This window comes from Octopus bimaculoides, chromosome 1 (assembly GCF_046866305.1).
Source record: "Octopus bimaculoides isolate indiv1 chromosome 1, ASM4686630v1, whole genome shotgun sequence".
Lineage (NCBI taxonomy): Eukaryota > Metazoa > Mollusca > Cephalopoda > Octopoda > Octopodidae > Octopus > Octopus bimaculoides.
In genome coordinates this window covers 195,200,524-195,228,023 of record NC_142928.1, presented here as the reverse complement: position 1 = coordinate 195,228,023, position 27,500 = coordinate 195,200,524, and the positions used below count along the sequence as shown (strand labels likewise).

The following is a 27,500-nucleotide window of genomic DNA, read 5'->3' as shown; positions in this document are numbered from 1 at the left end:
TATTATTTAATGAACACAGAATATATTTTCATGAGCTGCCAATAGTTTCATACAACGAAAACAACACAGACAACATTCTATAACATGTCTGGTGTCTTCATGCAATCTTCAGGTGCATGAAACTATGTATATATATATATATATATACTAAGTTATCCTATGGTTACGATCAAAGGGTAGTAAATAGGCATATAAATGTTTGGCCTCTCGTAGATATAACTAATACAATCCTAAACTGCAAGCGACAAAAGAAAGAAAATGTGAACTCTTGTAGTAACACATTTGAAGTTAATACTGTTAATGGTATAATAGCAATGATATGAAATTTTACAGTTAGAGGAAGTGTATCAATCATGCTTGGACAGGATGCTGAATGCACATTTGCTGAAGGACCTGAAGCCAAAGCCAAGAAGACGAACGGACACAATGCTGAACAGACATAAAGCTGAATAGACACAATAATAATAATAACAAAAACTCATTCCTACCTACATAGTTTAATGACCAATTCAGTGTGTCAAATGGTCATATTGTAGGAATAAAATGATTATCATATACATTTTAATTTTCGTATGTCTTTTCGGCATCTTGTCCTTGAGCAAAAGTGCATTCCGCACTCTGTCCATGTACCATATCAATAGCAATGTTATTTCCATAAATCATAGCAATAATAGCCTATGTCAGTGTTTTAGAAATGATTGTGCATGTGCATGTGCATGTATGTGTGTCTGTGCATTTCAAGCTTCTCGGATCATTATTCTGAGGTTTATATTGAAAATTATACAAAAGTTTCATTTGTATAATCACCAACAAGAAATTTGGAGGAATGATTCAATTTATCCTCAAATAAAATATACAAATTCTGTCTAATGTATTGACTATTTTTTACCTTCTGCTGTGAACATAACTGACACCAATACATACAGATATACATGCACACATACATTTATAAGTGTATGTATATATGTGTGTGTGTGTGTGTGTGTGTGTGTGCACCTGTGTGTGTGTGTGCACCTGTGTGTGTGCACCTGTGTGTGTGTGTGTGTGTGCTTACCTGTGCAAATAGTGATCATGATTGAAATATCAAGAAAATACATATAAAAAAAAAAGGGCTGAGTTAGCTAAAAGTATGTTAGTTGTAAAGAACATAGTGAAAAGAAAACCATTTATCTATCTAGTTGTGTGTGTGTGTGTGTGTATGTGTGTGTGTGTGTGATTTCAAAGTTAAAGACAAAACAAACAAATGTTAGCAAGAACTCTTAAATCGTTGAAGATAACATTCCTTCTTGCCAAGCAGTAAACTGAGAAGAGACATTCAGTTATTTCACATGAATGACCCCCTTCTGGCTCCTGTTAGTGAAGTTGTTGTTTCGACTGCACAAGTAATAATAGTTGCCCTTCTTTATACTAAGTAAAACACCTTTGTATGAAGCAGGGGCATTGTTTAAAACATTGTTCATTTTGGCTTTCTTGTCCAAACTCTCATTTGCAAGGGCAGCGGGGCATTTCGCCGAGTTCACACACCTGAAAGAGACAAAAAAAAAAATAAATAAATGTGAAATAGTCAAGCAAGATTAAGTTAGCAGCATGTTGCCCTTTCATTTCTGATTGTGCATAGACATGTTAGATATAAATGTATGCTAGTGCCGTCTGATTGGCACCCATGCTGGTGGTACGTAAAAGTACCATTTGAGAGTTGGGCCTCATGGAAGCAGTAATGATATACTGTGCTTGTGTTGACCTGTTGAGCCAAGACCATAGATGTTGCCGATGTTGGTGTCAGGTCAATAGCACCTGTGCTGGTAGCATGTAAAAAGCTCCCACTACACTCTCGGAGTAGATGGCGTTAGGAAGGGCATCCAGCTGTAGAAACCTTACCAAATCAGACAGGAGCCTGGTGCAGCTCCCCCCCTCCAGTTTACCAGTTTTCAGTCAAACCATCCAACCCATGCCAGCATGGAAAGCAGATGTTAAACAATGATGATGTACACACCTATGTTTCATTCAACCCCTCTAATTAATTAATTCCAGCATAACAAAGCTTTGCACACATGAGCAAAAGAGCTAATTTATTGTTGTAACATAAGAACAAGTTCTTAGTTGCCACAAATAAGGATTCAGTATCTATAACTGATGATTTGCAATAGTACAGAAATGCATGTGTCTTATGGTACAGTGATATTATTCATAGCCCAATGGTATGTTATTGCTCATAATGTCTATAAGAAGAACTTAGCCTTCAGTGGATGCTGGAAAATGCCTGTTGTGGATATATATAAATATATATATATGTATATAATAAATATAAAATATATATATATATATATATATAAAATAAATATAATATATATATATATATATATATATATATATATATATATATATATATATATATATATATATATATAATATATATATATCTAATAAATATAATATATATATATATATATATATATATATACACACATGCATATATGGGTACAGGAAGTCATTAATCTGCAAATGACATGAAATACATAAACAATGAGAAAAAATGAAAACAGGACAAGTAAACACAGAGAAAGGACCCTTCATCAGTTGTCAGCTGTCTATCTTCTCTTCATTTCGAGCAAACAGTGGAATAGTAGAATACTGATGGAGAATATCAACTTTAGCATTCAGATAACTCAGTCAAAGATAATATTGCTTTTTTATTCATATTGGTTTGAATTAACCATGCACCGTCTTGTGGCTTCAAAATTTCAATGATGAGAATGAAATTGTTGGGTAGGTGTAAAAGGCTGGATCTTGCTGGTTTGAAGATATAGAATTTTTGGGCCAGGTATGGTCAGTTTTGATGTTTGAGGGTTAAATTAGACTGGAGTTATATTAGAAGAGGTCTACAGCGTTGCGATATGAAATGGAGCCATATTTAACATTTTTGGCATCATCATCATCATCATCATCATCATCATCGTTTAACGTCCGCTTTCCATGCTAGCATGGGTTGGACGATTTGACTGAGGACTGGTGAAACTGGATGGCAACACCAGGCTCCAGTCTGATTTGGCAGAGTTTCTACAGCTGGATGCCCTTCCTAACGCCAACCACTCAGGGAGTGTAGTGGGTGCTTTTACGTGTCACCCGCACGAAAACGGCCACGCTCGAAATGGTGTCTTTTATGTGCCACCCGCACAAGCCAGTCCAGGGGCACTGGCAACGATCTCGCTCGAAGAAAATAGCAATCTCATATAACCCTGTGGCATTCTCTAACTCAATGATACACTGCTGACATTTATGTGGACACGGAAGGAAAATTATATCTTCTACCAATGAAATAAATATATTTGTAAATAAACAGCTTCAAGAAGATGTGTTAAATGGCATACGTATAATATCCCGACGAAGCCAAATTGAGAGCAAGATCTTTAGGACTTATTTTGGTTTCTTTATGATATATCCAAACTATTCGACTGTTCTTCCAAAGAGTGGTATTGCTATAAGGCAGAGGGTAACTGACACCAGCTCGCTTTGACTGCACGATGTTGTTGCGATCAGTTCCTGAAAATATATAACCAAAGAACAATTTCAGAAAATTTTATATATGTATAAATGTATATGCATGTGTGCATATAGATGAGATGCAGTTTGGTTTTGTGCCAGGGAAAAGCACTTCTGACAAAGGCATTACTGGAAAAGGTAACTGCAGGAGGAGCATTTAGGGAAGGTGTAGGTAGAAATTCTATGGATATACAGGGTGTATGTGTGTGTGTGTATGTGTATGTGTGTGTGTGTGTGTGTGTTTGTGTGCAAAAGTTGGTATACAGTAAGTACTACATCAATGTCATAATACTTAATTCATTAAAATTATTAACACATTAAATTAGTTAGCCTCATTTTTTAATATTTTCAGTGTCATTAATCATAATAATTACATTTATCATAATTATGAATAATACTTTTATCATAACTTTTAATTTTTTTCATAAAAATAAATGAGTATTACTCCTTTACTTGTTTCAGTCTTTTGACTGTGGCCATGCTGGAGCACTGCCTTTAGTCGAGCAAATCGACCCCAGGACTTATTCTTTGGAAGCCTAGTACTTATTCTATCAGTCACTTTTGCCAAGCCGTTAAGTTATGGGGATGTAAATACACCAGCATTGGTTGTCAAGCGATGTTGGGGAGACAAACACAGATACACAAACATATATATACACACATACACACAAATATATATATATATATATATATATATATATAACAATTAGAAAATGGAGGATAATATGGTGAACCCAACTACTTGCAGACGGTGTATCCCGTTGAATTCATTGATTTAATTCATAGCAAAAGTGACAAAAAAAGAAAGAAAAAGAAAGAAAGAACCAAAGCACAGGTGTCCATGGCAGACTATGTTATTTTGCCAACCTGGTTTACATATAGAAGTACAAAGTACATAAGGAATTAGAGGATGAACAGAAGTTTAATCTTACAGCTGTTTCGGCCTAGTTTTAGCAAGCCCCATTCTATCCGAATATTCCTTTCCGGAGTGATTATCGGATGACATTTTGAAATGGGGTTACATGCCCGAACCGCTAGGCCTCTTCAGAGATTCACAAAGGGTTACATACAAATGTAGAGCAAGAGGTAAAAACAGGTGTGGAAGAGACCAGAAGAAAAACAACAGCAAGAATAAGATAGAAATAAAAATAAAAAATAGAATTAAAATCAAAATCAAAATAAAAATAAAAATAAAAATAAGGGTACAGCAGGAAAAAAAAAAAAATAATAATAAAGAATACATAAATGAAAAATGAAGGTATAGCATGTGGGACATGCAAAAATATAAAAAAGATATATGTCAAAAAACCCTTAAAAATACAAGGCATACAAAGAGCCTACAAACATTATAAATAGGTAGCTATAGACACTCCACTGCATACCGGATAGATACTATCCCTTAGTGGGTTGTACCCCCAACCCCTAACTCTCTCACGTTATATACATATATATATATATATACGACGGGCTTCTTTCAGTTTCCGTCTACCAAATCCACTCACAAGGCTTTGGTCGGCCCGAGGCTATAGTAGAAAACACTTGCCCAAGGTGCCACGCAGTGGGACTGAACCCGGAACCATGTGGTTGGTAAGCAAGCTACTTACCACACAGCCACTCCTGCACCTGTATGTGTTTTCTTTTTTTCATAGCTGTATAACTACTTTTGTATCTTGCTGTATAAGAAGTGCAACGGAATTACAGAAAGGTTAACAGAGAAAATAGTCTTTGCGTGTGGCAGATATGTGGGAACAATAGACACTATGAAGACACAAGGAGTAGATTTCCTCCAATGCCCAGGCGGATCCTCTTGGAGGTACCAGAAAGTTTCTGTTACCTCAGAGACCAAATCAGCAATGATGAAGAATACTCTGAGGGTGTAATTGCTAGAATTAGAACTGGCTGTGGTGTTGGGTTGTAGTAGAAATAGGGGCCATTATAGAAATGGTAATAAAGGAACCTTGAACCACAAATTTCTGTTGGAAAGAGAGAGAGAGAGAGAGAGAGAGAGAGAGAGAGAGAGAGAGAGAGAGAGAGAGAAACGGGTATTGGAAATTAAATAAATTAGAATAAGAAAGAGAAGGATAATTTATAACAGTTAAGGGGGAGGCGGATGGGAGCGGGAGGACGAGGAAGAGGCAACAAATTTTGATGGAGGGGAAAAGAAGAGGAAAGGTAAGAAAATGTACACAAAATGTAACATCAGAAAGAAAAACTAAACTAAGGGAAGAAACTCCTCCTGACAAAAATTTTAAAAGTAATCTCCCTTTATATTTCCCGTATGACAATGATCGCGCTTAAAATCAATTAGCTGATCTTCTATCACTCCAAACTAACGCAAATTTGTTGTGGAAATTCGAAAATAATGGTCATACATATCCAGGAATGAGACCTTTAATGACGACCAGAGATGAAACTGATTCAAGACTAAAAAAAAAAAAAAAAGAGAAACATTTAAAAGACGTCGTCGTCTTAACGTACATATTTCTATTCTAAAATGGTTCGAACGGAATTTGTTGAGGCAGATTTTCTACGTCCAGATGCCCTTCCTGTCGCCAAACCTCACGTTTCCAGTTAAGGTAATAGACCAGACGTGTTTGTCCATGGAAGACTGAAAGCAACAGACACTACTTCTATGATGGTAGCACTCATGTATAACTATTATACGACGTCAAGACAAGGAGACAGAAACACACACACACACACGCACACATGCACACGCACAAACATCATGTGTGACTATAGCACAGGCACAGCTGTGTGGTAAGAAGTTTGCTTCCCAACAACATGGTCTTAGGTTCAGTCCATTAGCGCGGCTGTGGGGTGGGGCACTTTTACTGGGGTAGTACTTTTGAGTCTGCTGTAGGCAATGTGTTTTTTTGTGGGGTCCGGGGGTGGCAAACGGAAAGGTCGTCCCCGGTGGTACACGTCGTAGCTACGCTCGTGGTTCAGACCCAGTGAGTGACACCTTGGGCAAGTGTCTTCTACTAAAGCCGAGATAACCAAAGCCTTTTCAGAGAATTTCGTAGACGGAGAATGAATGAGGTCCATCGTATATGTGTGAGTGCGTGTGTGTGTGTGCATGTGTGTTTATGTGTGTGTGTGTGTGTGTGCATGCAGGCACGTGTATGTATATATGTGTGCATGCGTGTGTGTTTTTTGTGTGTGTAAGTATATATGTGTAGATGTGTGTGTATATGTATGTGCGTGTGTGACTGTCTCCTTGCCTTGGCAACACCTGTCGCACAGGACAGTTATTAATGAAAAAATGTGTCTGGCTGTGGAGATGTAAACACACCAACATTGGTTTTCAAGCGATGGTGGGAGTGGGGGGGGGGGGCAAACACAGACACATGCAAACACACGCACACACACACATATATACGACAGGCTTCTTTCAGTTTCTGTCTACCAAATCCACTCACAAAGCTTTGATCAGCCCGAGGCTATAGTAGAAGACACTTGCCCAAGGTGCCACGCAGTGGGACTTAACCCAGAACCATGTGGTTGGTAAGCAAGCTACTTACCACACAGCCACTCCTGTGCCTATATATATATATATATATATATATATATTCGGTGTGCATTCAAAGAAATGATTAGTAACATTACGAAGCCGGTATGCTTTTGAATCTCTTTAACAATTCATAATAATGACTTTTATTACTTTTATTCCTACTGCAGTTCATCTAATTGTATATATCTATCGTTACTTTTCATAAAAAGCCTTTAATTTTTTTGATTTCCAATGTGCATTTTCACTTATTTTTCTTCTTACTTCCCCCTTACATTCCCACGTGTAGTTTCTATTTTGTTTTTGTAACATATTTCTACTATATATATATATATATATATATATATATATATATATATATATATATACATATATATATATATATATATATATATATATATATATATACATGTGTATGTATGTATGTATATACAACATGCTTGTCCCCTACCACTGCTTGACAACTGGTGTTGAAGAGAACAAATAAACATACATGGTACCGTAGGCTGCAAGTAGCAAGCCAGCCATTCATACAAGTTTCCAGAAGTACCAACAAAACCTGTGTTAAAAGGATAATAATAATAATAATAATGATAATAATTGTAGTAGTAGTAGTAGCAGTAGTAACAACAATAAGATTTCCCTTACCGGCATTACCTTCTCCGTCATTTCCATCATTGTTGTTATTGTGTGTGTTACTACCTGTAAACAGAAATGGGAGAATATGAAGGGTCCTCAACAGAAACTAGCATGGGTGTCTTTCAATATATTTAACTACATTATCAAGAAAATGACATAAACACGTTAGAAATATTGCATTTCTAAATCTCTCAGAGAGATTTATACAATAGCAGCACAATAAAGTAATGGTTTGTTGCCAACTTAATGTGGAAGTCCCAGGAAAGGGAAGAATGCTACTGTTATTTAACTCCAGGAAACATTGCTGCCTTAATAATAATAATAGTAATAGTAATAATAACAACAACAACAATAATAATAATAATAATAATAATAATAATGATGATAATAAATAATAATCTTCAGAGTTCTTGGAACATGATCGGTAAACAAATGTCATCTTGGTCTGCTGGCTATGGACAGCTGACACTTTCCATCATACTCAGTAAAGAAAGCTGAGATTTTTCACGATATAATAATAATAATAATAATAATAACAATAATAATAATAATAATAATAATAATAATAATAACAATAATAATAATAATAATAATAATAATAATAATAAATGCCCTGATGCAGTACCAGGCAGTGGCTCTCATGGCTTTTGATTTTAACTGATTGGAAGTGTTATCATGTACATTATTTTGTCTTGGTATAAAAAGATGGGCTACAACAAATAGTCTGCTCAATACCACAGATTTGCTAGTCAGTTGTTTGACCTTAACCAGTTGAACATTTTTCTAAGTGGCTCACAATATGTGCATCTCTGATCATGCGCAGATGTAGTTGGGGAGCATCATAGCCATGTGTTGAGAAGAATTCTTTGGGGTTTGAATAATTCACCTCTGGAAACATGGATGTGCAGGTGGTACATAAAAAACACCATTTTGAGTGTGGCCGTTGCCATTACCGCCTGACTGGCCCTCGTGCTGGTGGCACGTAAAAGCACCCACTATACTCTCGGAGCGGTTGGCGTTAAGAAGGACATCTAGCTGTAGAAACTCTGCCAGATCAGATTGGAGCCTGGTGCAGCCATCCGGTTCACCAGTCCTCAGTCAAATCGTCCAACCCATGCTAGCATGGAAAGCGGACGTTAAACGATGATGATGATGATGTCCATGTAATCAAGGGAAATGTGGGACTAAACAACAAGAACAACAACATAAACATTATTTGATGTAATGAAAAAAAAAACACAGATAATACACGAGGTGCTAACTAACCTGTCCACTGGATGTGTACCAGCTCATCGGAATTTATAGTTAGTGAGTTGGGTACAAAGTCGTACTCCACAGCTGAGAAGGTTTGTACAATGTTGCCTCGTTTACCTCGGACGTTCAGGTTGTGGATGTTTTGTGTCACACCCGAAGGCCGTGGCATCAGGTAGAAGATGTGACTTCTGTCCTGGAAGACCCGACCAAACTGGGCTGTATTGATAGCAAGTTGAAGGGGCAGACCAGCAACATTAACGACAGGGTCATTTAGAACAGGAGACTTTTTGTTACTGCAACAATAAAAGAACAACAAAAGTCATTTACTAAAACAACAACAACAATGGTGACTATGACAATAGTGATGATGGTGAAAATATTAACTATGATGCTCATGGCAAGGATACTGCTGTTAGTGGTGTTGGTGGTATTGATGGTAATGATGAGGTTGGTAGGGGTGGTGGCGGTAGTGATGACGATGGTGATGATGATGGTGACGATCATAATGACGACGGCGACGATCATAATGACGACGGCGACGATCATAATGATGATGATGATATTGGTAATGATGAGGGTGATAATGATGATGATGATAATGATGATGGTGATGATGATGATGATGATGATGGTGGTGGTGGTGGTCCTTACACAACAGCCATATTTGGGGCTATTTAGTACTGCAAATTTCAGCTGGATCTCCATTACCTTATATTAAAATATCTCAGACAGAGGAGGAATTGCTTCACCCATGACCTCCTTATTACCCCCCCCCCCCTCCCAAGGTTTCTAAGACTTGAGGAAGGGAGAGAGGTAGGGTGTTGTGCTCAAACCAAAGACAGGGTCCAAAGGCTTGCAGCAAAGAGGATACTGAAGGAACGGGTTACTGTGTTAAGCTAAACAAGGGTTTAAATCTGCCACCCAAGTTAATGGACTTCACTGAAGATACCCAAGGATCAGTTACAAACGAGTGATACAATTAAGTTTCTATATTTAAGAGATGAGGAATTATGTACATTATTTACATTTGATGGATATTTGTCCTCATCTTGTTTGTTGTTAACACGTTTCGGCTGATATACCCTCCAGCCTTCATCAGGTGTATTGGGGAAATTTCGAACCTGGGTTCTCATTCCTAAGGTATTTTTCGATGCTATTATTATTATTATTATTATTATTATTCACTGCCTGGAAGCGAACTCGGAATCTTGGGGTTAGTATCTCATGCTCTTAACCAATATGCCATATGCCCCTGAGCATATGGCATAGTGGTTAAGAGTGCAGGCCTATGGCGTAGTGGTTAAGAGCGCAGGCTACTAGCCCCAGGATTTTGAGTTCGATTCCAGGCAGTGAATAATAATAATAGTAATAATAATAATAACAACATGGAAAAATATCTTAGGAATGAGAATCCAGGTTCTAAATTTCCCCAAGACACCTGATGAAGACTTTGTATTTTGAAAGTTTCTCCATTTCTTTTAGGGAAACATTGTCATCTGCTGGTATTGATACATCAATTAGAAAGCTTTTTTTCCCTTCATGATCTCTATCATTATTATTATTATTATTATTGTTCAGTAGTTTTATTTTTATAACATGCTTTCACTTCACTACCAAGCGCAGCTCTGTGCATCTTGGGTATGTGCTGTGGTTTGCTGTGATGCTCTTATGGTTACTGTATTGAAAGTGTTTTGCGTAGGATGTGTGCAGTGTCCAGTAGTGCAATTTTTTGTATGTTATATATATTTGTAAGTCCTGGTGTTTTTGTTATGTATTTGTCTGAATATTTTTTTATTATACCTAAGGCATCTACTATGATAGGAATTGTTTCTGTTTTTAGATTCCACATTCGAGTTACCTCTATTTCCAGGTCTTTGTATTTTGAAAGTTTTTCCATTTCTTTTAGAGAAACGTTGTCATCTGCTGGTATTGATACATCAATTAGAAAGCATTTTATTATTATTATTATTATTATTATTATTATTATTATTATTATTATTATTATCATTATTACTATTATTATTATTGAAGGCGGTGAGCTGACAGAATTGTTAGCACATCGGGTGAAATACTTAATGCTATTTCACCTGTTGCTACATTTTGGGTTCAAATTCCACCAAGGTTGACTTTGCCATTCATCCTTTCGGGATCGATGAAATAATTATCTGTGAAGCACTGGGGTTGATGTAATCGACTAGCCCCCTTCCCTCCAAAATTTTCAAGGCCCTGTGCTTAGAGTAGAAACATTTATACTAACTGTCACCTTATCAAACAATCAGTACTTAATACTGTCACTAATTGTCTTATGTCATCATCATCGTGTAAAGGCACGATGGTTCAGTGGTTAGGGTATTTGATTCACGATTGTAAGTTCATGAGTTCCAATCCTGGTGGTGTGTTGTGTCCTTGAACAAGACACTTTATTTCATGTTGCTGCAGCTTACTCAACTGGTAAAATTTAGTTGTACCTGTATTTTAAAGGGGCCAGCCTTGTTCTATTCTGTGTCACAGAGAATTTCTCTGAAAACTATGCTAAGGGTATGCATTTGCTGTGGAGTACTCAGTCACTTGCATGTTTATTTCCCAAGCAGGCTGTTCTGTTGATGGGACCAACTGGAACCCTTGTTGTTGTAACCTCTGGAGTGCCATTATGTTATCACCAAGAATGGTTTTGTAAATCAATAAGGAATTCTGAGCTAATTCTTTACTTACCCATTCTGTGCAGCTGTTGTTGTGGCAGGGTCATAGTCATCCGTACTGATATTGTATCTGAAAAACAAAATATATCATACAACATTAATTCTCATGTTTGACTTAATGTAATTTTTACTGTTTCGATATTAATTAACTCTTTCGTTACTGTATTTCTGTTGAGATGCTCAGTGTTTCTTTCAATTACTTTAAACATAACAAAGAATTTAGTGTTAGGAACATAAATTGTGACTAAGGTTTGGTGGAATATATTAATTCAGAACTTATGAAAACAAGACATTTGTACTCAGAGCCAGATCTGGTTTCAGCCGGGTTGGCATGGAAAGGGTTAAGAAAAGGCATATGGTATATATATCTTCTCACATTTCTATGAAACTTTCCCCTCTGTCCCTGCTGACCCCTCACCCAGTCCAATCCTCTCTATCACTTCACCTATATTCACCCCACCCCCACTGTACCTTGAGGGTATGTCCATAACCATCTCAAGGAGGCAATGACCAGTGACCAAGACCTTTGGCGATATGCTGTGCTTGTGAAGATCCATCAAGCCAAGTGAAATCATAGTCATGGCTGATGCTGGCGTCATGTAACTGGCACTTGTGCCAGTGGCATGTAAAAAGCACCTTTTGAGCATTGGGCCCCAGGAAGGCAAAGTGGCAGATGCTGGTGGCATGTGGGAAGCTTCTTTTGAGTGTTGGGCCTCACGGAGGCAATGACAGAGACCTTTGGCATTACATAGTGCTTGAGAAGAAGACCCATCAAGCTGATCAAAATCGCAGTTGTGGCAGATACTGGTGTCACGCAAATGGCACCTGTGCCAGTGGCATGTAAAAACACCCATTACACTCTAAGAGTAGCTGGTGTTAGGAAGGGCATCCAGTTGTAGAAAACCATGCCAAATCAGACTGGAGTCTGGTGCAGCTTTCCATCTTATCAGCCCTGGTCAAACCATCCAATCCATGCCAGCATGGACAATGGACATTAGATGAAGATGATAATGATGATGATGATCTCTCTCATTCTCTTCATATCTCTCTTTCTCTCCCTTCTTCTCCATCTGGAGCATCCTTGTATCTCTTCTAGAGCAAGACACCTCTCTCTATCCTTTCATTATTCTTTTAACCTCTCATCAACTGGCACAGAGCCACTTGCCTTCATAAAACTCCCCCCACCCCACCCCAGCTGAAGGGTATTTTGTCATGTCTTGCAAGTCACTGCTGGTGCCATGTAAAAAGCACCCGCTATACTCTGCAAAGTGGTTGGGGTTAGGAAGGGCACGAAACTGTAGGAAACATAACACAACAGACAATTGGAGCCTGGTGTAGCTTTCTGGCTTGTCAGTTTCTGCCAAACTGTCCAGCCCATGCCAGCATGGAAAACAGATGTTAAATGATGATGATGATGATGACGACGACAACGACAACAATGATGATGAAGAACATACGTGGAAACAACTTACCTGATTCTGAAGACACAGCGCTTTTCATTACCAGATGGAAAATAAGGAAGTTTCCACATAAAGGAATTCATTGTTCCTGTGAGTCCATTACCCAAATGGTTTGTTCTGTGTAGGAAATGGAAGAAATTGTTTACACAGAATGAAGCAATTAAATTTTCATGAAATTCTTCAAATTCTGAGACAAGGAAATAAAATAAATTACTTAAAGGTATACACACACACACACACACACACACACACATATGTATATATATATATATATATATATATATATATATATATATATATATATATATAAATATAAATATATACATATATATATATAAACACTTTAATAAGGATCAATTAAAGATTTCTAATGAAATGTTTGGGCATGTTAAGCTATAACTGTCAAGGCAGTGAGCTGGCAGAAGTATTAGCACACCGGGCGAAATGTTTAGCGATATTTCATGTCTTTATGTTCTGAGTTCAAATTCTGCCGAGGTTGACTTTGCCTTTCATTTTTTCGGGGGTCGATAAATTAAGCACCAGTTGCATACTGGGTCAATCTAATCGACTGGCCCCCTCCCCCAAAATTTCGGGCCTTGTGCCTAGAGTAGAAAAGAATAAGATATAACTGTTTTAGTATTTTACTGAAAATAAAGGAAATTTCAAATGCAGAATACCTGTGGAAACAGTTTAGATCTGTAAATACCTTCGAAGATGAAAAAGATCAGTCAGCAAGCCAATACAGAGAATTGAGAGGTACAGGGTTCGATTCTCTGTAGTGCTTGCTGGCCACTTTTTTCCGTCTTCTGAAGGTATTTACGTGATCACCTGAGCAGTTTTCACACCTATTCTGCATTCGAGATCTACTTCATTTTTAAGCACTTTTAAGCACTTTTAAGTCTGTTTATAAAAAATGTTCCCACATTCCAACAGCTATTGTTTAGTGATATAAAGACAGTATTTGTTGTCAGGGTTTGTTTAGTTTAATGGTACAAAACACTCATCTGGAATTTGAGAGGTACAGGGTTCAATTCTCTTTAGCCACCTGCTGGCCTCATTTTCCTGTCTTCTAAAGGTACAGGGGTTGGACAAAATAATGGAAACACCTAACATCATAGCATCATAATTTTGAAATATCTATAAAACCATCAAAAGCTTGTTTATTTTTGTTTTTTTTTTATTATTAGTGTTGCTTAATATGTTTTGCTAAAATTACTGTTTCTTTTCAGATATCATCAGGAAAAGGTAATTAAAAGTCATTAAAATGACAGATCTATTGGACTTTCAAAGAGGTCAAATTGTTGGTGCTCGTATGGCAGGTGCCAGCGTGACGAAAACAGTAGAAATGTTTGGTGTATCAAGAAGTACTGTCCTGAAAGTAATGACAGCCTTTGAGAGAGAGAGAAAAACCTCCTTGTCGAAACAAAATTCTGGAAGAAAACCAAAACTTTCAGATAGGGACCGTCGAACTCTTATGTGAATTGTTAACAAAGGATCACAAAAGTACAGCTCTCAAAATTACTGCAGAACTTAATGACCACCTCAAGAACCCAGTTTCCACAAAAACAGTTCACCAGGAGCTGCACAAAACCGGATTTCCTGGGAGGACTACAATCAGAAAACCACTACTTTCAAAAACAAACGTTGCAGTGTTCAGAGTGGAGTAAAAACCTACAGAATTGGTCTCTAGAGCAGTGGAAGAATGATATTTGCTCGGACGAGTCATCCTTTACTTTATTTCTGACCACTGGCCAAGTACATGTGTGGAGACAGCCAAAAGAAGCATTTGAGCCAGACTGTCTTCTTCTAACTGTTAAACATGGAGGAGGATCTGTGATGATTGGGGGGGGGGGCTATATCTTGGAAATCTGCCGGTCAAGTGGTTTCCTTTCATGGCAGAATTAATAGTCAAGACTATTTAAGCATTTTATCTGATCAAATTCATTCTGCGGTTGTGGAACTTTTTCCGGAGGAAAACGCAATCTTTCAGGATGGTAATGCACCAATTCACACAGCTAAAGTTGTTACTGAATGGCACAAGGGACATTCTAGTGAAGATGAACATCTTATGTGGCCACCACAGTCCCCAGATCTCAATATTATTGAACATTTATGGTACATTTTAGAAAAACAAGCAAGGAGTCTATATCATCCACCATCATCACTACAAGAACTGGAGACTGTTTTAGCTGAAGAATGGACAAAAATTCCTTTGGAAACAATTCAAACTTTGTACAAGTCCATACCTCGTAGAATTCAAGCTGTAATTACTGCCAAAGGCGGTCCTACCCCATATTAAAATAAATTTGCTTGAAATTTTAAGGTGTTTCCATTATTTTGCCCAACACCTGCACCTATGTAAAATAAAAGAAAAAACCATAATTCTTTATTAGAACTTACCGAGAATAAGCAGCCTTGTGACATTCTGGAGCATCTGCACGCACCAAACATTCTTTGTGGCTGATATTTTTGGTGTCCCAAGGAAGACCCCATAAATGTTCCACATGGACTTTTGATTTAGCATTCTTGCATTCTTCAGCAGTTTTATATTCTGGAAGAAAATTTGGTAGATTAATACTCTGGAATTATTTATTAATTTGAATAATGAATAAGGTGGTGGCAGTGGTGGTGGTGGTGGTGTTTGTGACGGTGGTGATGTTAGTGTTGATGGTGTTGGTGGTGACAGTGGTGGTGGTGGTGATGATGATATTGGTAGTGGTAGTGGTGTTGGTGATGGTGGGGATGTTAGTGTTGATGGTGTTGTGGTGACGGTGATGGTGGTGGGAGGTGGTTTTGGTGGTGATGGTCTTGATGATGGTGGTGGTGGTGATGTTGGTAGTAGTGTTTGTAGTGAATTTGGTGGTGGGGATAGGGGATAATGTGGGTGGTGTGGATAATGTCAGTGGTGGTGGTGGTGGTGGCAACATAGAATGATAAGAAGAAGCTAATTGAGTGAACACAGAGAGGCTAGTATAGAGGTTATGACACAGCTCAAGAATAAAGTTATATTTATTTCTTTATTGCCCACAAGGGGCTAAACATAGAGGGGACAAACAAGGCCAGACAAAGGGATTAAGTTGATTAGATCGACCCCAGTACTGGTATTTATTTAATCGACCCCGAAAGGATGAAAGGCAAAGTCGACCTCAGCGGAATTTGAACTCAGAACATAGCAGCAGATGAAATACTGCTAAGCATTTCCCCCAGCATGTTAACGTTTCTGCCAGTTCGCCGCCTTGAAGGCTCAAGTTGTATTCTTTTCTATTCTAGGCACAAGGCCTGAAATTTTTAGGGAGCGGGGCTGGTTGATTAGATTGACTCCAGTATGCAACTGGTACTTAATTTATCAAACACAAAAGGATGAAAGGCAAAGTCGACCTTGGTGGAATTTGAACTCATAAATACCACTAAGCATTTCGCCCCATGTGCTAACGTTTCTGCAAGCTCACTGCCCTAAGAATAAAGTTATATTAACACAATTATGACAAGGCAGCTATACAGATGAAGTCATAGAATCAAACAAGACATGTCATAGCGATTATAGAAGCATGTCATAATGATAGTAGAGATGCATCATAATGATAGCTGGAAACCTGTTATAATAGAGGTTTGTCATAGAGGTTTGTCGTAGTCATTGTAGAGGCATGACATAGTGATAATAGGGACATGTCATAGTGGTTATAGAGAGATGTCATAGTAGTTGTACAGCAAGGAATTATATCAATTTATATTTTTTTTATTCTTTTACTTGTTTCAGTCATTTGATTGCAGCCATGCTGGAACACCACCTTAAAGGGTGTTAGTCAAAGGAATCGACCCCAGGAATTATTCTCTGTAAGCCTAGTAATTATTCCAGAGATCCCTTTTGCAGAGCTGCTAAATTACGGGGACATAAACACTTGAGCGTAGGTTGTCAAGTGATGGGGCTTACAAATACAAACACACATACACAAATATATATATATATATATATATATATATATATATATATATATATGATGGGCTTCTTTTTTCAGTTTCCATCTACCAAATCCACTCACAAGATTTTGGTTGGCCTGAGGCTATAGTAGGAGACACTTACCCAAGGTGCCACAGTGGAATTTTAGTTGAATGAATCAAACCCAATACTTTTTTTTTTAAGTTTGGTATTTTATCAGTCTCTTTCTGCTAAACCACTAGGTTACATGGACATACAAAAAAAAAATCAACATTGGTTATAAATTGGTGGTGGGAGACAAACACACACACACACACACAGAGTAGGTTTCTTTCAGTTTCCATCTACCAAACCACCTCACAAGGCTTTGGTTGGTACCAGGCTGTAGTGGGAAACACTTGCTCAAGGTGCCACATGGTGGTGGAACTGAACCCAGAACCATGTGGTTGAGAAGCAAGCTTCTTACCACCCAGCCACACCTGTGTTCATGTATATTTATTAGACAACAACAGAAATGAGCAGAAGACACAGGTAAATGGCATCAATTATATCTACTTACGTGGTGCTTTCTCAAGGTAACTAGAAAACTCAACCCAAGTTTTCTTGTTTTTCTCACAATCTGCTTTATTGTTCCATCTTGATGTACATTTTCTTGACTTATCTGGGTAAAACTCTACACATTCTCCATAATTATGCTTATTGAAGCTTTTATCACGGTAACTTCTGCAAACATAATCAAAATACAAGATCTTATCAGAAAGTATCAGGACTATTGCTATGGTAACAGAGCTAAAATATGCAAAGTGAAGCCCCTTATCACAAATTGATCCTGAACTCTGTCTTGTGTGCACATTAAGTTATAATGTTCTCACGTGCTTCTGTTCTTTCTAGCAATGCTTGGAAATAGAGTGTTTAGAAGATTGGGTTTCAGCTGCACAGGATCACCTTTCTAAAAACATAATAGGTCATGAATTATGGGTCTATGGCTATGATCCTGAAGTCAAGGCTCAGTCTTCACAGTGTAAGACCTAAACAAGACTTCAAGATGCTGAGAAGATCCAACAGAATGTGACAAGGCAGCTGCTCATTATCCCAAAACAAGAGTTCCAGGAATGCTTCCAACAATGGAAACAATGTTGGATACAGTGTGCAGCTTCAGAAGAGGACTATTTTGAAGGAGAATTGATATTGTTGTAGTTTTCTTTTTATAGTACCAGCCTTGATACTTTTTTGATCAGGCCTCATAATTTCAGTACATGTTACACATATTCGATACAAATGATGTAAATCAATTAAAAACCACTTTTCAGCTTTCTATTTCTTCAGCAACACCAAACAAGTATGGAAGGATGCAGAGACACAGAGACGCAGAGCTTTTAGACATTCCCAGGAATCGAGGCTTGGCACTTGTGCCGCAGCTTCATGTTCCTGGCACTTGTGCCAGTGGCACGTGAAAAGTCATTCAAGTGAGATCGTTGCCAGTGCCGCTGGACTGACTCCTGTGCGGGTGGCATGTAAAATACACCATTTTGAGTGTGGCCTTTGCCAGTACCTCCTGACTGGCCTTCGTGCTGGTGGCACATAAAAGCACCCACTACACTCTCGGAGTGGTTGGCATTAGGAAGGGCATCCAGCTGTAGAAACTCTGCCAAATCAGATTGAAGCCTGGTGTAGCCATCTGGTTCACCAGTCCTCAGTCAAATCGTCCAACCCATGCTAGCATGGAAAGCGGACATTAAACGATGATGATGATTTTACTCATGAATGTTCTTTGTAACCCTTCAATCTCTTGTACAAGACAAGATGAGTTTGAAGACGAAAGCTGTGGCCAGTAATCTAATCTGCTGAGAAATAGAGCTTTCCATAGAATCAGCATAATTACTGGTTCTCTTGTGGTGAAGGCTCATAAGATCCATCCTGCGAGACATCTGCATTTGGAGGTTATTTTGGTGATGTGGCTAGTAGTTGAAAAGCAAACTTTTTGACCACTCAGTCATACACGAATCTGCAAATAACAATTGAATAAACATCACTTACTGACAATCGTTAGATTTTTGAGCAAAGACAACAATATCAAGCCAAGGAGTTGGATGCCAGTAAGGATAGTAATCTCTCTCCTCTGGACATTCATAACCACTTCTGCCACCACCAGCATTCTGACGAGTTTGAGTGGCTCGCTTATAACCATTTTTATTATTCAAGTTTTGGTCAGCAGTAAATAAACCTGAAATGTGTTGAGAAAATAAATAAAGAAATATGATAAAGGTGATCATCTCAAATGTAATTAAAGGTAACATGTGTGGGAATACAGTTGAAGATGAAATCAAAATCTTTATTATAACAAAACAGGCTTGAGTGTAATGCGTTAAACAAACTTAACTATGGAATGAAATTTGAAGAAAGAGAAAACATAAAAAGCACTGGTGCTGGTGTCACGTGAAAGCCGTGTCAAAGAACTGGTACCTGTCCCATGTCAAAAGCGTGTGTGTCAGTGCCACACAAAAAGCAGCCAGTACACTCTCTAAAGTGGTTGGCATTAGGAAGGGCACCCGGCCATAAAAACCTTGCCAAAACAGACAATGGAGCCTGGTGCTGCTCTCCAGCTCTGATCAAACCATCCAACCCATGCCAGCATGGATAATGGATGTTAAATGACGATGACGACGACGACGATGATGATGATGGTGATGATGACGAGTTCCTGGAAAATTACAACCTTGAGTCCTAGGACTCACAGCACCAGTTACCCAATTTCCAAGCTGTATAAGTGATTGGGATCATAATATTCCCCACTGAACTGGCTGCTGATCCATTAAAGAGTCACTCATCTACAGCTGAGTGGAGTGATGGACCAGGGAGACAATACACTGTCTGGTCTGGGAATTGAAATCCTGATCTTGAGATTGTGAATGCAACAGCCTAACTAGTATGATATGCACCCTCAATGAAATTGAAAACTTAACCAAAAATCTTTAACTTAATCAAACATTATGAAGGGCTTCCCAACCATGTGGTTCTGGGTTCAGTCCCACTGCGTGGCACCTTGGGCGAGTGTCTTCTGCTATAGCCTTGGGCCATAGATTCTGCTAGTTTTATTATTTATTAAGGAAAGAAATCTAAAGAATTCAGATGGCTGAGCTGTTAAAGGTGTTTGCCTATTGTATGAAACATCAACAGTTCATATATTTTCAATGGTGTGAAGCTGTGGCTTTAATCCTTCTAAAGGCATTTAACTTTTAATGACTTTGCTTACCTAGTTGTAAAAATAAATCATTTAAAGATCTTAGCAGAAAATAGGGAACTACCAAAACTTACCATTATTTCGTTCACGTTGATAACATTTGTCATACCAGTCCCAGCTCTCGTGAAGGCCAGAGTTCATATTAACGATATTTTTAAATTTTTTACTCTCCTGATGATTCTTGGGATTTGCCTGATTCTCATTGAAATTTTGTTTATTAGTGTTCACTCCATCTCTCAGTGTGTCAAGCTTATCATCTGTAATATAATTATTGTTGAGTAATCATTAATTATTATTAATAATAATAATGATATAATCATTTTTAAACAGTATATAGTCATATTGAACACAGCATAAAATACATTACCCGAAGTATGTAAAATGTAGGAACATCTACAGATATTTATTTAAAGTCTTTAGTTGTGGAATTATAGATGGTGTGAAAATTTTCTCTTCTCTCAAGGAAACAGAAAATTAACATATTTGAAATCCAAGGGAAACCATTTATTTTACTTCCTGCAAAGTTAGTGTTTCATATGGCAACTTAAATTATTAATTGCCTGTGTAGCTGGAAAATTAAGGTTGCAGTTAATTTGAAAAGGAGACAGTTACATCTGCAACATGTCTGTAAGAAGAATCTCATTTATTATTCTGCTTACTTGACAGATTGTTAGACTGTTTTTACATCATCTGTAATTTCATAGCTAAAGGCTTTCATATCAATAAATGCTAACATTTCTATATTATCCCGGTTTATAGTTTAAGACTTACTTTTGTTCCTCTAATTATTTTTTTCTCCTCCAACTAACTTTGATTCAGAAATAACAAATATGAAACAGAATACAAATTTAATATATTATATATTTACTAACTCATCCATGTTGATATACATTCATGCACTTCCAAATACAAGTTCATTCATGTTTTAAGCTACAAATTCATTCACTCTAACATAAACTTATTCATATGGGGTCAATGTAATCAACTTTCCCCATGGCACCCCCCTGCCAAATTTACAGGCCTTATTTTTATTATTATTATTAAGAAACAACTGACCAGGGTTCATTTTCTGACACATGTACTGCAGGACCAAATTACACCGCTTCTTGTTTGGGTCCATCTCATCATCTACGCCACAACCATGCTGGTTGACCCATTCCAGTTTCAGAAAGGTGTTGCCTTTCTTTGGATCCGTTCTTGATATGGAAGCACTCTGGAAGTATTTCTGAAACAACAAGAAAGGGAGAGGGATCATAAAATAAGAAAGGGCTTCTCATTTTGTTTCCTAAATGAGTTAGCATAAAAAAAAAAGTAACAAGATAAAAACTCATTAAGTTCTGCTCACCATTTGATATTGATCTTCGATCTTCTTTGCTGCATTGTTTGTGGCATCACCAACATTGTAACCACCTTTGTTGTTGTTCTGAAGAGAAAAACCAAAATATTTATCATCATCATCGTCATCATCATCATCATCATCATTATTTAACATCAGTTTCCCATGCTGGCATGGGTTGGATGGTTTGACTGGGGTCTGGGAAGCCAGGAGGCTGCACCAGGATCCAATCTGATTTGGCATGGTTTCTACGGCTGGATGCCCTTCCTAACACCAACCACTCCAAGAGTGTAGTGGGTGCTTTTTACATGCCAGTGGCACAGGAGCCAGTCAGGCGGCACTGGCATCGACCATGTTTGGATAATGCTTTTTATGTGCCACCCGCACAGGAGCCAGTCAGGTGGGCATCGATCACATTCGCATGGTGCTTTTTACGTGCCACTGGCACATCGGCCAGTCAGGGGGTACTGGCATCAGCAACATTGGGATGGTGCTTTTTATGTGCCACCGGCTCAGAAGCCAATCAGTGGGTACTGGCATCGAACACATTCAGAGAGTGCTTTTTACATGCCACCGGCACGAGGGGGGGGGCAGTCAGTCAGACCTGGCATCGACCACATTCGGATGGTGCTTTTTATGTGCTCACAACGGCAGCTTGTGGGAGGGGATTAAGTCGATTACATCGAGAGCAGTGTTCAACTGGTACTTATTTAATCGACCGTAAAAGGATAAAAGGCAAAGTTGAATTTGAACTCAGAACGTAGTGATTGGCAGAATACTGCTAAGCATTTCACCTTAGGCTTGCTAACGATTCTGCCAGCTCGATGTCTTATTCAGTTCTTTAATAATATTCTGATAAAGAGAATAAAACATTAAATGTTTACCACAAATAGACCAAAGAACATTATTTACATTATTTACATTTGACGGATATTCTCTGAAATATAGAACTCTTAAACATAGAACCAAAGAAGTACAGGAAATGATAAAGTCTTGGACTATAGAGTGATGTAGGTGCTAGCATGGCTGTGTGGTAAGAAGCATGGTTCTGGGTTCAGTCCCATTGTGTGGCACCATCAGCAAGTATTTTCTACTACAGCCTCTTGTCGGGACACTGTATCCACTCATGAGACTACTATAGCCTCATGAGTGGATTTGGTAGACGGAAACTGAAAGAAGCCCATCGTATATGTATACGCGTGTGTCTTCATGTCTGTGTTTTTCCCTGCCAAACAACTTGACAAAGAGTGTTGGTGTGTTTATGTCCCAGTAACTTAGCGGTTCAGCAAAAGAGACCAATAGAATAAATACCAGGATTAAAAAAATAAGTGCTGTTGTTGATTTCATCATCATCACCACCACCACCGCCACCACCACCACTACCATCACTACCACCACCATCAGCAACAACAATGCCACTGCTGCCGCCACCAACTGTGATAGGTGAACAGTGATAGGTGAACAGTGATAGGTGAACCGCGATAGGTGAACCGTGATATAGTGACGGATTACTGTATACTATTTTCTTTTGTTTTTGCAGCATCAGCTTCACCTAAAAAAATAATAATAAATCAACAAAAGTACAACAAAAGAAGTGCAGGAGTGAACTGAAGAGGAAGAGTGTTTCTACCTGAGAGTCAAACAAACGGTTTGCTTCTTTGCGTTGGGCTGTGTTTTCATTGAGTCTGTTATTGGAACCACGGGGATTTTGAGAGAACATGTCAGAGTTCACTGCTGTGATGATAGCAAATAACAGCAGGCAGGAAATTGCACACTTTAACGACATCTTTCTCTAATTAAAAGATAACAAATTAATCATATAAACAAATATGTTTCAACAATTATGAACGGGAATCTGTTGTAGTGGAAATGGTACACCCCTCCCAAGGGACATGTGGTATGAACCAACCACTATGAAGTGAGACGACATCAGTACAGGGAGTCATGTGTCAGTTGTTGTGATGATGATGATGATGATGATGATGATTTTAACATTGGTTAGATCAGGGGTTCAAGTCCTATACCAAGCAGTAAGTTGTGTCCTTGAGCAAGGCAATTTATTTCACATTACTACTGTACATCACCATCATTTTAATGTCTACTTTTCCTTGCTTGCATGGGTCAGATGGAATTTGTTGAGGCAGATTTTCTATGGCCAGAATCCCTTCCTGTCACCAACCCATACTGGTTTGTAAGCAAAGTAATATTACCTGATGGCCAGGCACGTTCTCGTGGAAGATTAGAAATGAATGCCAATGTTTGTATAAAGCAAACAGTCATTACACCTATCACAACATGTCAAGACAAGGCGAAAAATTTTTATCAACGAAATTGTAATCTACACTCTCGAAAGCACACTGCTGCAAAATTTCATAAAAAAGTCTGCATTTCTCAGAAAATTATAAAGACATAAAGAGCGAGAGGCGCTAATTTGCAGGTCCGCCTCTTATGTAATCGTTTCCCCAGCTTCAACTATGTTACGAAAACTATAAGCGACTATAGTTCAGGGGAGGCAACTCTTTATTCTGTTTAGTGTGTTTAGTTACCAAGAGACTTGGATTAGTATAAAGTTTGACTGTGGCGGCGAGCTGGCAGAAACGTTAGCACGCCGGGCGAAGTGCTTACTGGTATTTCGTCTGTCTTTACGTTCCGAGTTCAAATTCCGCCGAGGTCGACTTTGCTTTTCATCTTTTCGGGGTCGATAAATGAAGCACCAGTTGCATACTGAGGTCGATCTAATTAACTGGCCCCACCTTCCCCAAAATTTTGGGCTTTGCCTAGAGTAGAAAATAATATATAGTTTAACTCCAGATCAGAAAGACAAAAAAAAAAAACCCCTAAAAACAAACCCCTTAGTCTAATAGGTGCAAAAATCCAGGAGTTAAACTATATAGCCGCAGGAGTGGCTATGTGGTAAGTAGCTTGCTTACCGACCACATGGTTCCGGGTTCAGTCCCACTACGTGGCACCTTGGGCAAGTGTCTTCTACTACAGCCTCGGGCCGAACAAAGCCTTGTGAGTGGATTTAGTAGACGGAAACTGAAAGAAGCCCGTCGTATATGTGTGTGTGTGTGTGTGTGTGTGAGACAACCGATGTTGGTGCGTTTACGTCCTCATGACTTAACGTTTCGGCAAAATAGACCGATAGGATAAGTCCTGGGGTCGATTTATTCAACTAAAGGCAGTGCTCCAGCATGGCCGCAGTCAAATGACTGAAACAAGTAAAAGAATAAGGTACTGGGTCGAGTTGTTTGACCCAAATTCTTCGATGCAGTGCCCCAGCATGGCCGCAGTCTAATGAGTGAAACAAGTAAAAGATAAATAATTAATTTATGCTCGATAATTTTGTTATGTCAAAGAGGAAGCGTCTACGAAGTCTTTTAATCTGCTAGAAACAACAACCAAATCCCACTTGTTACATGAATGTCATAAAAAGTTCCATTGGATAGTGTTATCCAAGGTACATATAACCAGCAAAATCATCTTGGTTGGAATGTTGTTTTTTTTTTTAAATAGGTTTGCTCGGTCACGATGAAAGCAGTTTGAGACAACTTCCACCACCAGGGGTCCGCGGATCACAGGTTGGGAATCAAGGCTTTGCAGGGTAGGGGAGACAACTCGCTTTTCTTTCACAAAGTAATTTTAGAGATATATTTGCATAGCACGTGACCTGATCTGTAATCGTGTGCTGAAACAAAAACAATTGCAGCGTGGAAGGTGTTTATAAGCCATTTAAAAACACACAAAAACCATTAAATTCACTTCAACATTTAAATTTAATTTGTCAAAATATTTTCGTCGCTTTGAAACCGTGACCCACTGACAAAATTCCGTGCTGATGCAGTATTGTTTCAAAGCGATGAAAATATTTTGACACAAATTAAATTTAAATGTTGAAGTGAATCTAACGGTTTTTGTGTGTTTCTTAAATGGCTTATAAACACCTTCCACGCTTCAATTGTTTTTGTTTCAGCATACGATCTCAGATCAGGTCACGTGCTATGCAAATATATCTCTAAAATTACTGTGAAAGAACAACGAGTTGTCTCCCCTGCAACGTAGAGCAGTGATTCCCAACCTGTGGTCCGCAAAGGTAGTACTGAAGGAGGGGCGTGAACTATTTCAAAATTTCAAATATATATATATATATATATATATATATATATATATATATATGAAATACACACACACACACATATATATACATATATATTTATTTATTTATTTATTTATGTGTTTCAGCCAAGTGGCTGCGGTCATGCTGGTGCACCACCGTGATTTTCACGTTCCTTGCATGGCTCTTCTCCCCCACCTGACATGGTCCAATCAAGAGTTTTGATGGCACATCTGGTGTATAAGAGAATTTGACACAGCTGCCCTAAACTGCGTCTCATTACGAGCCATTGGTTCGTCTGGTATCGTGGAGAGGAAAGCGTCAAGTTTTGTCTTGAAGACCTCCGCATCCATGTCTTGCATGTCTCTCAAATGTTTTGGCAGGGCATTAAAGAGCCGAGGTCCTCTGAAACCGAGGCTGCTGCAGTATCTCGTTCTTATGTGAGATGCAGTGGACGGTACCCTTGGCACCATGCAGTGGCGACCCGTGCGGGCATTCCTGTAGTACTTGATACCAAAGTTTGGCACCAGTCCTTCCAGTATTTTCCATATGTATATTATTACATATCTCTCCCGCCTGCGCTCCAGGGAGTAGAGACCTAGTGCCTTCAGTCGCTCCCTGTAGTTCATCTGTTGGACTGTGGCGATCTTTTTTGTATAGTGCCGCTGAATTGCCTCGAGTTCTGCTGTCCGCTTAACACTGTGTGGTGACCACAACTGAGAGCAATAGTCTAGGCGGCTCAGAACAAATGTCTTCCACAGAGTCAACATGACTTTTTGATCCCTTGTACGGAAGGTCCTCAGTATCCACCCTGCCAGTTGTCTGCACTTTGCTGTCAACTTGACAATGTGCATGTGAAATGATGCATCACTACACATGTTGATGCCCAGATCTCTTACTGTTTGTGGTTCTGGGATTGCAGTACCTCCAGGCCCTGTGTATGCCAGTTGGGAGGTACTTGTGGTCTTGTAGCGCAGTACTTGAACTGCATATTATTTTGCTCTGCCCACTCATATATTGCATTTAGGTCATTCTGCAGGCTTACAATATCATCAGGATTCTTTATTGCCTGAGATATCTTTGTGTCATCAGCATAGCTAGTGACAGTGGCTCTCCGAGTGACCGTGGGCATGTCCAGAAGGGCCACTATGAACAGTAGTGGCCCCAGAACAGTTCCCTGTGGAACACCGCTCAATATTTGTGTTTCCCTAGATAGTTCTCCATTGGCTGCAACTGTCTGACTTCTACCATTCAGGAAGTCATGCAGCCACTCTCCTAATTTACCAGCTATGCCAAGGTTTCGCAGCTTGTGACATATCAAGCCATGATCAACTTTGTCAAAGGCTTTTGCAAAGTCGAGATATATCACATCAACATTTGAATGGTCAAGTAGCTGCTTCAGGACCCAGTCATAATGCTGCAAGAGCTGCGTGAGGCAGCTTCTAACTGGACGGAAACCATGCTGGGTCTCATTCAGCAAATCATTTTCTTCTAGGAACGCAATCAATCTCCTTCTGACAATTCGTTCCATGACTTTGCTAATATGTGAAGTCAGAGAGATGGGCCTGTAGTTTCCAGCCTCTGCTCTGCTTCCACCTTTATGGATAGGACATATGGTGCCTTCCTTCAGCTTTTTGGGAAGTTTACCATTTGCAAGGAAACTCTGGAAGAGTGTCCGGAGTGGTCCTGCTAATTCTTGTTTACACGACTTTAAGAGGACAGCTGGGAAACCATCGGGGCCAGTTGCCGAATTTGAGCTCATTTCATTT

General features: G+C 38.7%; 1 protein-coding gene across 1 annotated transcript in view; it reads right to left on the bottom strand.

The window, feature by feature from the left end:
- The window catches only part of LOC106869894 (protein DD3-3), a 42,318-nt gene that overhangs the window by 541 nt on the left and 14,277 nt on the right, over positions 1 to 27,500 (bottom strand). The window contains exons 2-14 of the mRNA XM_089365091.1: positions 23,248 to 23,409; positions 21,627 to 21,704; positions 21,338 to 21,506; positions 20,356 to 20,538; positions 19,078 to 19,264; positions 17,600 to 17,763; positions 15,504 to 15,654; positions 13,116 to 13,220; positions 11,657 to 11,713; positions 8,957 to 9,237; positions 7,700 to 7,753; positions 3,369 to 3,540; positions 1 to 1,524 (exon numbers count right to left, since the gene is read on the bottom strand). The exon at positions 1 to 1,524 is cut by the window's left edge and continues 541 nt beyond it. Coding sequence (XP_089221217.1) covers positions 1,320 to 1,524; positions 3,369 to 3,540; positions 7,700 to 7,753; positions 8,957 to 9,237; positions 11,657 to 11,713; positions 13,116 to 13,220; positions 15,504 to 15,654; positions 17,600 to 17,763; positions 19,078 to 19,264; positions 20,356 to 20,538; positions 21,338 to 21,506; positions 21,627 to 21,704; positions 23,248 to 23,403 — 1,962 coding nt within the window. The 5' untranslated portion in view covers positions 23,404 to 23,409 and the 3' untranslated portion in view covers positions 1 to 1,319. The remainder of the gene's footprint in view (positions 1,525 to 3,368; positions 3,541 to 7,699; positions 7,754 to 8,956; positions 9,238 to 11,656; positions 11,714 to 13,115; positions 13,221 to 15,503; positions 15,655 to 17,599; positions 17,764 to 19,077; positions 19,265 to 20,355; positions 20,539 to 21,337; positions 21,507 to 21,626; positions 21,705 to 23,247; positions 23,410 to 27,500) is intronic.